The sequence below is a fragment of the Glycine soja genome, chromosome 13, assembly GCF_004193775.1.
Source record: "Glycine soja cultivar W05 chromosome 13, ASM419377v2, whole genome shotgun sequence".
In the NCBI taxonomy this organism is placed as follows: Eukaryota; Viridiplantae; Streptophyta; class Magnoliopsida; order Fabales; family Fabaceae; genus Glycine; species Glycine soja.
Window position 1 is genome coordinate 29,784,414 of NC_041014.1, and position 13,070 is coordinate 29,797,483.

A 13,070-nucleotide genomic window follows, 5' to 3' on the forward strand; every position below is an offset into this window, starting at 1 on the left:
TAATTATACCGATAATGTGATATGGCAAGTGGGTCGGTGCAAATTTGTACCCTATACTATAGTATTCCCGAGGAACCGAAATGCTGCAGCTGATGTGGCCACCAAACTTGTGTTGTGCACTTGTGCTGTTTGGTTTTGCTGTTTGTCTTACGTCTGTGATGGAGAGGGAAAGGGCACATCTACTACTCAATTTGTGGTTGCAGATTTTCGAATTCTAGTCAATGCTTAATTGAGTCAATGAAGTACAACAAGGATTTTTTCTTTTAGTTTGATTTATATTATTTGAGATCGAGTTAAATATGATTGTTAGAATTAGGAGAAAATTTTTTAGTTTCATATATTGAAAATCTTCTGTCGTTTGATATCTGTTTTAAACAATTACATTTTTGAAGAAAAAAAAGTTTTCTCTGTTAGTTTTAATACTATAATTATATTTTTAATTTTCTTTTTTTTATTCCTGTGTAGATGACAGTTGAGGAAAAGAGAAAGGGAATCATTTCCTACAAGAAAAACAAAATGCTGTAAGAAGAATTGGCACAAAGAAACTTAGAATATTTTTGAAAGCAGATAATAAGAATCGGGAAAGATGATGAGTACATCTGAACATGCATGATTCAAATTTAAGGGAAATATTTTAGCCTGTGTCTCGATACCTTGACCGGTTGACATTAATTGTGGCATACGATACTGCTGCTAAATTAATATCCAATATTATTATTTTCTTTCTTTAAAATATATATGATGGCAATCAATTCATTTCTTACACTTAACACTAATGAATTCTTGCGGGAACTGAAACTAGATGTGAAGAGATTGAATTCCTTTTTGTCTACGTCAATATAATTTCTCAATAACTATACAAATTTGGTCCCTAAAGTTTTAATTGTTATTATTAAGTTCCTCCATCAATTTTTCCCATTTCATGCAACCTCAAATCTTCATTTTCTTTCAAAGCTTTCATGAATTAAACTTATTATTAAATCATTTAAAAACCTTTCCCGCTCAAAAGTCAAAAAGTCATAAATTAAAACATCATACTAACCAAAAACTAAAAGATTTCAAAATTTTCCCATTAATTTAAAACCTTATAACCTCACAGTATATAATTTTCATATTGAATCATTCTTTTTATTTTTAAAATTTTAATATTTTTATCGATTTCAAATTTGTCCTAAATAATTATTTGCACAAGTACAAAAAAAAAGTTTCAATTTGAAAATTCTAATCCAAATAAGGGTACAATGAAGTGATGCAAAAATGGGTGTTGGAGTGTACAAAACAATGGTGTTAGTATTGTCACACAAGAATGAATATAACTCAAATAAGGGTTTTTAATATAAAAAAATGTGGAAAAACAAAGGAAGGAAAGCTACCTTAAAAGAAATAATTGAATTTCTATTAGTAGATCAAAATAAAATAGAAAGACATGTAATAAATTGTAGTTTTTTTAAGTGTAGTAATTGAAATAAGGAAAATTGTACTTGTATTTTAAAATAAAGTACATTTTAGATAGAGAGATTTTTTTACTGCACGGTTACTATAAAACAATTTATAGGGTTAATCAATTAGGAATCACTCTAAATATTAGTTTTAAATATTGCTTTTAAAGTAATTATTATACTATAAATACTTAATTGGATCCTTAAGTATTACTTTCTCTTTTAAGTAGTCACTAAATTAATAAAATTGTATAAATAATCTCTCAATATTAAATGTTAATTAATTCGTTTAATTTCTAAGTTGATATATTTTGCTAACGTTTATCGATCAATTTGAAGAATTATTCAATAGTTAAAGAACTACTTAATTAGCACGATTTCTAATTGAGGGATTATTATATAATGTTTATTTTACTCTAGGATCATTTGGGAGAAAAGATAATACTTCAAGGATGAAATTAAGGGTTTATTATCAAAATTAATAATCTTATTATATATTATTTTAAAATTTTATATGATATTTTTAACTTTATCAATAACTAATATCTATTTCAAGATAAATAATTTATATACAATGTATAAACTTTTGGTATCAGAGTTTAATTTTTATAGATAAAAAAATTAATAATAATAATAAATTATTGATTATGAATTATCATGTAAGATAAATTAAGTGTCATCTTAAAAAATATAATTATACAGGACATGGCAATTAAATTATTTCTTTAAAATAACATAGTACGAACAAAATCAGAAATAAATTGAATAGCATGGTGCATAAGCGAAAGAAAAGAGAAAAAAAGGATGAATGATAAATGATATAATGAAAAATAAAGAGAGAAATAAGAAATAAAATAGAGTTGGAGTGAGATAGAAGAGAAAATGAGTCCATATTAATATTTTCCGAATAAATTTAAAGATGCCGTGATGGATCATCTGCCTAGAGCAGACTTTACCTTAATCTAACATATGATAATAAGACTGCTTATACGCAGTATATATAGTCGCTACCTCTGTTTTCTCTAACATCCATCTCTTTCTCAATTTATTGCTTTTCTTTGATATATCACTATACAGCTCTTATTCTTTTTTATTTTATGTAATACTATATCTCTTCTAATGGAAGCCAAAGCAGATTATACACAAGATGGCACTATTGATTTCCGTGGCCAACCTGCAGTTTCATCTAAAACTGGCAAATGGAAGGCTTGCGCTTTTCTTGTTGGTGAGCATATTAAGTTTCTAACCATATATTAATTATAATTAATATTTACTCACTGTTTAAGCTTTTCTTAGATCTGCATGCACTGTTTGATCTCAACTATCTCCAACCTTAGAAGATTTGTTAATTCTCTGGAGAAAAGAATGAAGGACAAAAAATTTGTAGACCCTTAATTGCATCATGCTGATATATAGATTGTTATGCAAGCAGCATATTTTCCTCTTAGTAGTATATTATTCCAAAAAATAAGTCCTTACACTGTTTCTGAATATATAGTACTTGTTAATGGTTATTTCTCTGGAGTTATATTATATAGCATGATATAATAACAAAACATATGATATGATGTTATATAATTCTTAAGTTTGATTTGTGATATGGCATACCATAATATTTGTGCAGGCTATGAAGCATTTGAAAGGATGGCCTTCTATGGAGTGGCTTCAAACTTAGTGAATTACCTTACAAGCCAACTTCATGAAGATACTGTTTCATCAGTGAGGAATGTGAATAACTGGTCAGGATCTGTGTGGATAACGCCAATTCTTGGGGCTTACATAGCAGATTCTTACTTGGGTCGCTTCTGGACTTTCACTCTCTCATCTCTGATTTATGTCTTGGTAAGCTATAAGATCTATCGTTGATATATAGAATCAAGAATCCAATTTTCTATATTTTCTCCATGATGAATTGCGTCTACATTCATCATCTTTTTATTCCAAGTAGAGGAATCATTAATTTTTATATTAATTTTTTAAAAACATTTTTAATATAATTTCCAATTAAATTCCTCTCTCTCTTTTATTTTTAACACCAGTTTGGGTTTAGCTACTCCCAGCCAAAGATTTCAATTCCATTATTTGCACTCGTGGGACGATATATGATTGCTAACTGTCATAAATAGTACAAGACAAGTATTTATGATTCATATAACCCCACCATGAAGCTATGGTCTCACCTCAACCTTGAATTTATATAAATGTATATAATAAAGGGGAATATTACATGATATTTTGTACGAGATGATTATTCTCTCGTTTAATTTTTAATGTGATTTTTAAAAGGCGTAGATCGAAATAGGAAATATTTTATATAAAATGCTACACACAAAAAGTGAGTTTTTTTCAATATACAGTAATATGTTTGATCTCTTTTTTGAAATTAATATTCTAATTAATACACTTCTTTCAACAGTGAAACTTGTAGAATCTTTTGGACTTTCAATAAATTTGACCTAATATAGTATAGAGAATACGTTTAAAAGTGTATAATTAACATTTCTCTAATATTCATTCCAAAGCATGTGCACATGTCAGTTTATAATATTGAAAATGGATAAGAAATTACATTGGAATGCTGAATTACCATGTGATGTACGTACACGACAAATTTCTCTATTGAGTTTTGTGGCATAAGGATCATGTACATATGCATGCAGGATGAAACTTAATTGAAACCATATGCTTATCATCCCAAAAGAGTAGTGCACCTTAATTTCTTTCTTTTATTTGTTTTTAATAACTTTGTGATGTACATTTGTTTAAGCTAGAAAACCAATTCATGCACTCACTATAGTTCCACTAATTGACATCACAGGGAATGACTCTTCTCACAGTAGCCGTGTCACTCAAGAGCCTGAGGCCAACATGCACCAATGGCATATGCAACAAGGCTTCAACCTCACAAATTGCATTTTTCTACACAGCCCTTTACACTATGGCAATTGGGGCAGGTGGAACAAAGCCAAACATCTCAACTTTTGGTGCTGACCAATTTGATGACTTCAATCCCAATGAAAAAGAGCTAAAGGCTTCCTTCTTCAACTGGTGGATGTTTACCTCATTCTTGGGTGCTTTGATAGCCACTTTAGGATTGGTTTACATTCAAGAGAATTTGGGGTGGGGACTAGGGTATGGAATCCCCACTGCTGGTCTTCTATTGTCTTTGGTCATTTTCTACATTGGCACACCAATATATCGCCACAAAGTAAGCACAACAAAAACTCCTGCTAGCGACATAATTCGTGTGCCAATTGCAGCCTTCAGGAATAGAAAACTACAACTCCCTAGTAACCCCTCGGATCTCTATGAGCACAACCTCCAAGATTATGTTAATAGTGGGAAACGCCAAGTCTATCACACTCCAACTCTGAGGTGAGCACATACGGTTTAACTTAAATTAAAAAACAATACCTGTATTATTATTCATTTTACATTGCTCTTTTTTTATTCATACATTATTACACCCCTGAAATGAATTGTGTTTGATGGACACTCTCTCAATGTTACTCAATATCTTGAGACAAAAAAGAAATATGATGTAATAGGAAAAGAGAAATTAAAATATCAAATGAGTGTTTATACTTTTTGGAGTTTCATGAATTGTTTTTGTCTTGAAATATGTGACTACATATGAGTGATGGAAAGACAACTAAAATTATTTTTAGACAACTAAAATGTTACTATTATATGATGGAAAGAGAAAGATAAAAAAAAATAATAAGTATTAATTAAATATTTGGAAAAGTTTAGTGTTAAAAAATCATTGATGCTTGTAAAAATGAATTAAATCACAAACATGTTTCTTTGGTATTATACTTGTTTTAAACTCTATTTCAATATTTTTTTAGTGAAAATTGGGTTTCAGTTTTTAGTGTAAAAAGAGTATGGATGTATGTAGGGATAGAGTATATATGAAATTTAAATGAAATCAAAATGTCTTTGCTCATTAATTAGGTTATACAACTCAGGATGAAACATGTGATAAGAAGGGGAAAAACAGATAAAAATATATGTTTAGAAAAAATATTTATAAAAAATGAATAATCAAAAGAGACACCATAGGGGGAGAAGAACAAAATAAGTGAGGCAATGTTTTAATTATTTCATTATTTAAATATTAAAAAATTGACTCCATATTAAATATTGTATATGAATATCTTTTATCATTCACTTATTTTTTTATTCTATTTTTTCATATATATATATATATATACATATCTAAAATATGTACATCAAACCTAAATGACAGGTCATGTTGTTTCATTTTCATGGTCACGAAACATTTTCCATGTAAGATTGTTGTGCATAAATTGTCCATAAGTGGTAGAGGACTGATTAAACTTGCCCTGGCCTAGTGGGGTAATACACAGTAAAACTTGGAAGCATCCATCTATGAAAGGCAGTATTCCAATTTCCATCTTAATTAACCCTACTCATCATCAATTTGACAGAGAATCTAGAAAATGGTTCATGTCTAAAGATTCCATGTTCCCCGTTTAATCTCTTGGCTCTGAGGCAGTCAAAGTCAAATTGAGTCTCATTCGTTCTGTACAAATTTGTGTGCACAACCAGGGAACCCACAATTTGAGGCTAAAGAGTGCATGAGGCATTAGGGGCCAACTATGTCATTCTTCTCATTGAATTTTTCCATGTGAACACTTCACACTATCTTCTTTGAGGCCTTCTTTCATCATGACTAGTCACTATCTTTCAGCCAAGTTGTTTTTCCACAGTTGTGACCACTGACCACAGATGCATCACTGTTGCAAAATTATCACAAACAATAGCTATCACATATTGCATGCAAAACACGGTATAGTCCTCATTTGCATTCTTGGTGCATAGAGAGACACATAAGAATCGAATCATATAACAAGTTATTCTCCGAAATTAGTTATATAACCTGTCATGAATGAATAAAAATAAGTTCTATAAAATAACTATTTTTATAAAGCTAGTTATAGTTTTATAACCATAACTATTTTTTAAATAAAAACAATTTATTTGAACTATAACTACTTTTATATAACTGGTTATTATATAACTAGTTATTGTTACTTATGGTTATTTTTTAAAAAACCGGTTATATGATAGGATGGATTCATTAGCGGAAGACTGGATCATTTTGGAACATTTCATTGCTACACAAAAATGACAAATATTTTTTTCTTACACCAATTTTGTTAGAAACTGAAAAGTTAAGGGTGTTCAGGTTTTTGGACAAGGCTGCAATTAAAGAAGACAGTGCTGGCTCCACAAGAGAACCATTGACAGTGTCCCAAGTGGAAGGAGCAAAGCTTATATTTGGCATGGTCCTTGTATGGCTAGTGACACTGATTCCAAGCACCATCTGGGCCCAAATCAACACTCTTTTTGTGAAACAAGGCACCACTTTGGACAGAAACATTGGCCCTCATTTCAAAATTCCATCAGCCTCTCTTGGAAGTTTTGTGACACTCTCCATGCTTCTCTCGGTGCCAATGTATGACTGGTTTTTCGTGCCGTTCATGCGCCAGAAAACCGGCCACCCTAGAGGAATCACATTGCTTCAAAGGCTTGGGATTGGATTTTCAATCCAGATCATAGCCATTGCAATTGCCTATGCAGTAGAAGTTAGAAGAATGCATGTCATAGGAGCAAACCATGTAGCTGGTCCTAAAGATATTGTCCCTATGAGTATATTTTGGTTGATGCCTCAGTATGTACTAATAGGGATAGCAGATGTGTTCAATGCCATAGGATTGCTGGAATTCTTCTATGATCAATCCCCTGAAGACATGCAAAGTCTTGGAACAACATTCTTCACTAGTGGAATTGGTTTTGGGAACTTCTTGAACAGCTTTTTGGTGACAATGGTTGATAAAATAACAGGAAGGGGTGACAAAAAAAGCTGGATAGGGGACAACTTGAATGATTGTCACTTGGACTACTATTATGGGTTTTTGTTGGTCATGTCAAGTGTCAATATGGTGGTTTTTCTTTGGGTTTCAAGTAGATACATCTATAAGAGGGAATCGATAAGGGTCAAGGAGGGCCTTTGTGTTCAAATGGAGGGAAAACCAACTTTGGATGCCTCTCTTGGTTTACAAGTGTGATAATTAACTAGCTATAGGGTGGTAGTAGGCCATGATATATAAATAACCAACCGGTAGAATCATATTAAACCTAAATTTTCTTGACAGATTCTGCGGCAAGCTGATAAATGATTGTTTATTTGAATTTAATTGGCCCCCACCTATAAGTGAAGTTGGAGCCAAATAAATTCAGATACACAAGTTTGCGTAGAATTTATAAATGCATAAACTAATATATCTCACTAGTCACTACACCATGTGTGCTATTTTGTAAAATATGCGTGCAATTTTACTATTTTTTTTTATCCTGCTTTTCTTGCAAATAAAATTTCATGTGCAAATGCAATGTTTCAATATTTCTTTCTGAAGTTTATCTTTATTATTTTTGGAATAGATATATTTTAAATATCGAAGCAATGTATCCAATTAGAAGAACGTAGTGGATTAAAAAAAATCCACAAATTCTGATGATTGGGTGGTGATTAATATTTATGTCCTTCAAGTAGATATTTGAACCTAATGCAGTGACAGAATGATGAAAATGAAGAATAATCGTATCATAAGTTAATTGTATGGTTTGATTGGAGAGCCCTCTGAACCTATGCTAAATCGAAACTTCCTTGAAATCAAGTTGAAACGTTTTTAAGTTGGAAAACTATTTGACAAAATTCCACGTGGTTTCAGCCTTATAATCCTATATAACCTTAAGATGCCCGAAATTTTTTCAATTCAGAACTATACAAAGCTTGAAATGAGGACAATATAAAGATTATTTAATGCCCTTCTCTATAGAAGAAAAAAGGGCTAAGGATGAAGTGTCGCCATTGATAGTTTGATAACCAAAATAGATGCATGACACAACAATGAACCACATAACCATCATCACTAAAAAGTAAAAACATTTTCCTCTCAGTTGCTTTAGCTTCTTGCGCTTAAAAATGGCTGAAGGTGTGAGGTAAACTTCATTGTAGAGGAGCGAGGTTCTTCCTAGAAAACTATTGATAAGTAAATAGAGCTTCATAATGCTAGAGTTTGTGGCAAAATGTGATAAAGCTTCAACCAGTAAAAGCTACACCCTAACTTGAAAAGAGGGGTTGCGAAAAAATACAGTGCACCTTGCACCTTTCTGAGTAAAATATAGAGTTGGTAGCTATTGAGTAAAAATCATCAGTTAAGCTTTTTTTTTAATGAAACAGCACTTATATGATTTGGTGAAATCATTTAACTTTAATTTTTTCATTCTATAGTGTACTTTATAGAATGGACCCTAAGATGATCCAAACTCGAAAAAAAGAACTAATAGTCTAATACAATAAACATTGAGGGCCAAAATTAATTTCGGTTATTACAGAGCAGAAGATTTATTCAACAATTTGTATGTATATAAGCTATCACTTTGTGTGCAATGACTTATTACAAAATAGTTGAAGTTTCACCCATTGATAAGGACGGCAAAGGGATTTCACTATTAGTCATACATACATAAGCAAAACCTTGAAGAATATATCAATATATTATGTATGACACCAACGAACAACCTTGATCACACAACAACCGAATAAGCTTCAGCCGAACTTTTCCCTTTTTTTTGATTAGTACTAAGACTGAACATATTGAAGAACCAAAACCTTTGAAAAACATTACAAATTCTGATTTCGAATTTACATATTGGCATAAAAAAAAGCTATTTCTAGCAATGATATGATGTAATGACATCTCAAAATTCAGCCGGCATTCTCAACCAAAACCATGCATAATATAGTATAAACATCAACAATTCAATTACCATAGTAACTCAACTGTAATTAATTCATAACATGAAAAATCAATAAATCTTTTAAGGAGTACACAAGCTTGCTAGTGCAGATGCTGCTCACCTTGCCAAACACCGACAATATCTTTTAGAGCTGGTCTTAAGTCTTCCTTCAATATCTTCTGGTATTCTAATGCATCACCGCAGGACTTCTTCAACTCGACCAAATGGAAAGATGGGGCAACCTCAAATATTTCAGCATCAATGGAAAGTGGTCCTTTTCTACCTTCCCTGGATCTCTCCAATTTCAGCAACCCTCCATCCTTCTTAATTATCTCCATACTCAAAACGCGAGCAATATCCTCCATTGTAGACATGATGGATGAGGCAGAGCTCATAAATGTAAATTTGGTATCATCCAGTTCAACATTGCCAGCAAAAAGGCCAGACAAGTCAAGCCCAGCAGACAGAGAAATTATATTGAAAGCATTAAACTGTGAAGGTTTAACCAATGCTTGCTCTGCCTCAACAACAGCAGCACTTGTATTCTCACACAAGCAAAAAACTTGATCAGAATCAACTAAAGCCACATTAACAGCCTCTCTTTTCACTTGACCAGATTTGGGTTTGAATCCTTTTCTGAACCACGAATTTTCCATAAGTTTTGCCATGGATATCCTGGTATTTGGGTTGGGGTCAAGGATTTTCGCTAACAGTCTGCGCACTTCAAACGGAAACCAGTTTGGACATTTGTAATCGGCCTTGCCTATTTTGTTATACAGTGACATAAGATTCAAATCATAGAATGGCAAATGACCAGCCAAAAGAACAAATAAGATCACTCCACAAGACCATACATCGGCTTTTGTTCCATCATAGCCCCTTCTACTTATAACCTCAGGAGCCACATATGCAGGAGTTCCACAAATTGTATGCAGCATGTCTTTTTGACGGTGAGATTCAACAAGTGCACTTAATCCAAAATCCGCTACCTTGAGAACTCCATTCTCATCCAAAAGCAAGTTCTCCGGCTTCAAATCTCTGTGATAAACACCCCTGCTGTGGCAAAAATCAACAGCACTGACCAATTGTTGAAAGTACTTCCTTGCCTTGTCCTCAGTGAGTCTACCTTTGGCTATCTTGTTGAAAAGTTCGCCCCCTTTGGCATATTCTATGATGAAGTAAATCTTGGTCTTGGTGGCCAAGACCTCATAAAGCTGCAAAACATTGGGATGTTTAACCAGTCTCATAATCGATATCTCTCGCTTCGTCTGATCCACTAGTCCAATTTTTAGAATTTTCTCCTTGTCAATCACCTTAACGGCAACACTCTCACCAGTTCTGACGTCCCTTGCATGGTAAACCTTCGCAAAGTTTCCTTGACCTAATAGCTTCCCAAACTCATACTTCTCCATCAACACATTCCCTCTTTTCTCCATTTTCAAGCACAAACCCTCAAACATAAATTAAGCACCCCGGTTTTCTAAGAAAGGAACCTTTCTCTCTGTCTTGGATCTGCTTACCCTTGAAAAAACACCACCACCAACACAATAGATACGTTACTCTTTCACCTGAGTCCTTTAATCTCCTCAAGAAGCCACCAAAAAACGCAATTAAGATCAAAATGACTTCAGAGAAGTGGTCTCAATGTTCAGACACGTATTTCATCACCCCCAGTGTCAATTCAAATGCTCTCCCTGAGAATGAGTAACAAAAAACAGTAAAAACACACACATATATGAAGGTTCCAAAACAAACACATACAAAAAAGTTCAATTAGAACAGAAACAATCCAGTGAAAGAACAAAGGGTATTACAAAAATTAAAACTTGAACATTCACAAGGTTAGAACTTAATCAGATGATCATCTAAAACCCAAAAAAGAAGGCAAAACAAAAACGAACCTTTTTTTATACTCTCCCTTGATCGATCATCCAAACAAAAGGAATAAGATAAAAGTTTAGGAGAATTCAGATGAATTACGACAATGAGGAGGCAAAGAAGATGGCACAAAGGGTGTGAAGAATGAAGAAAGAGAAAAAGAAAGGGTTAACGTTGGAAGGGACGAGCGAGAGAGTCGTGAAGAGATGGAACGTTAGACACAGACCAAAAAGCATAATGCTATTCAAAACAGCAAGTAAGCTTAGTTGTTATAAAGGAGTTTCTTACGTTTTCAAATACAAATAAGAGTCCAGATTGAGTTTATTCCGCGTCATCTTTCACTGTCATTCGAAAATGCTTATCGATATTGCAATTTGGTCCCCCCCCACCCCAAGTTTATGTTATACAAAACTCGATGGGGCACCTCGTAGATATTGAGTAGTAAGTGATTTTCATTTGAATTTAATCTAATTTTTATTTAACCTAATTAAATTTAATTGACTTAGATTTATATTTTTTTTGTTTAACAACTCAACACGACCTTATTGAGGTTGAATTGAGTTATTAAGTTAAATATTTAAAAATAAATATTGTCATTTCTTTAACTCTTAACAATAAAAATACCTCAAAATTAGTAGTTTAGTATTGTTTCATTGTTCTTAATTTTTATAATCTAGTAGTTAGTATTTATTTCTTCATTGATTTACAACTCATAGTTAGTATTCAATAAAATCATTAAATTGTTTTATAAGTCAATTTTTTTTTCTTTTTTATTACTAAATCTCTCACATACGACACACACAAAGAATTAAGCAAATATTAGTTTTAATTATATATTTATTAGATAATTGAGTTGAATTGGATTTCATCATATTTAAAACTTGTAAACTTATTATCCAATTTCAATTATAATTGGGTACACTAGAAAAAACATAATTCAACTCAAGTACCTAGCCCACCAAAATGTAAGTAGCTAGTTTGGTATGTTGAACCTTTAACTCAACTTATGCATGTCATTGGATGCTCTATCAGTGGTATTGAGAAAATCTCCCCATTCTACCATTTTTAGTTTTCTTTTTTTTCAAGAAAACAAAAAACCTCACTTCCTCCACCTTAACTTAAGTAACACACTCTAAACTCCGTATACCATTTAGGTATCAATTCTATTATCTTTCTCTATCGATCATGAAACCCATTTTTTTATGTAGTCTTGATTTTAGAACCAAAAGCATTTTATTCTTCCCTCCCACTTTTACCCGATCCAAAATCATTTTTTGGATCAAGCTAGGATCATTATGCTCTTCACTAAGTAATATGGATCTCTGTCTTAGTCCAAATTAAGAAATGAATCTTCGTTAATGTCATTAATTTGCATTACTTACTAGCAAGTGTATTTTTAGGCTCATTGCTGTCCCAAATTTGTAAATTAAACTTCATAATTGTTTGTTGTGAAAAAAAACAAAAAAGAGAAATAACCAATTGAAGATCACCACAATACAAAAAAGTAGCTTCAAAATTAAGGTTTCAAGGAAGTATATAACTTGATAGACTAAGCAGCCGAATACTAATTCAAAAACACCACAATACGATCTTTGAGAACATTATAACATTAACTTCATAAATTTAATTCAACTCAATGTACAAAAATAGAGCTCATAAGTAAACCAAACCACATGCATTTGAATGCACTAAGATAAAGCAAGCAATAACAAAAAGAAACAACATGATTACTAAGTTTAAAAAATAAATAAAAATTCATTTGTAACAAAGCAAAACCTGGGTTGCACGCGAAGATAGACTTGAGCCCAAATTCTTTCCTGCTTGCTCCCAGTCTTCAGCAAATTCCAGAAAAGTTCACCCATTGCTTAATTTCACCAAGAGAACTAACAGCGTGTTTGGAAACACTGCGTTTTACACGCA

At 32.2% G+C, this 13,070-nt stretch overlaps 2 protein-coding genes across 3 annotated transcripts; one reads left to right on the top strand and one right to left on the bottom strand.

The window, feature by feature from the left end:
* The first annotated feature begins 2,389 nt into the window (after window positions 1-2,389).
* Window positions 2,390-7,872, top strand: LOC114381261 (protein NRT1/ PTR FAMILY 5.1-like). Its single transcript, XM_028340480.1, has 4 exons — window positions 2,390-2,664; window positions 3,064-3,281; window positions 4,258-4,814; window positions 6,655-7,872. Exons 1-4 carry the CDS (start codon window positions 2,559-2,561, stop codon window positions 7,535-7,537), a joined length of 1,764 nt encoding a protein of 587 aa, XP_028196281.1. The 5' UTR covers window positions 2,390-2,558; the 3' UTR covers window positions 7,538-7,872.
* Window positions 7,873-9,080: 1,208 nt separating this feature from the next.
* LOC114380821 (CBL-interacting protein kinase 2-like) lies at window positions 9,081-13,058 on the bottom strand. 2 transcript variants are annotated; one of them, XM_028339886.1, is made up of 2 exons: window positions 12,927-13,058; window positions 9,081-10,966 (listed from the first exon to the last, which is right to left on the bottom strand). In XM_028339886.1, exon 2 carries the CDS (start codon window positions 10,730-10,732, stop codon window positions 9,374-9,376), a length of 1,359 nt encoding a protein of 452 aa, XP_028195687.1. In that variant the 5' UTR covers window positions 10,733-10,966; window positions 12,927-13,058; the 3' UTR covers window positions 9,081-9,373. The 2 variants fall into 2 exon arrangements, with proteins under 2 accessions (XP_028195687.1, XP_028195686.1); XM_028339885.1 differs by lacking the exon at window positions 12,927-13,058 and adding an exon at window positions 11,174-11,413.
* Between the last annotated feature and the right edge of the window lie 12 nt (window positions 13,059-13,070).

What these genes read in the sequence shown, in the direction of transcription:
- LOC114381261 (XM_028340480.1), top strand. Translation starts at nt 2,559, where the DNA reads ATGGAAGCCAAAGCAGATTATACACAAGATGGCACTATTGATTTCCGT. An exon ending in GGCTTGCGCTTTTCTTGTTG is followed by an intron (nt 2,665 to 3,063) that starts GTGAGCATATTA and finishes ATATTTGTGCAG; the next exon opens with GCTATGAAGCATTTGAAAGG. An exon ending in CATCTCTGATTTATGTCTTG is followed by an intron (nt 3,282 to 4,257) that starts GTAAGCTATAAG and finishes TTGACATCACAG; the next exon opens with GGAATGACTCTTCTCACAGT.
- LOC114380821 (XM_028339886.1), bottom strand. Translation starts at nt 10,732, where the DNA reads ATGTTTGAGGGTTTGTGCTTGAAAATGGAGAAAAGAGGGAATGTGTTG.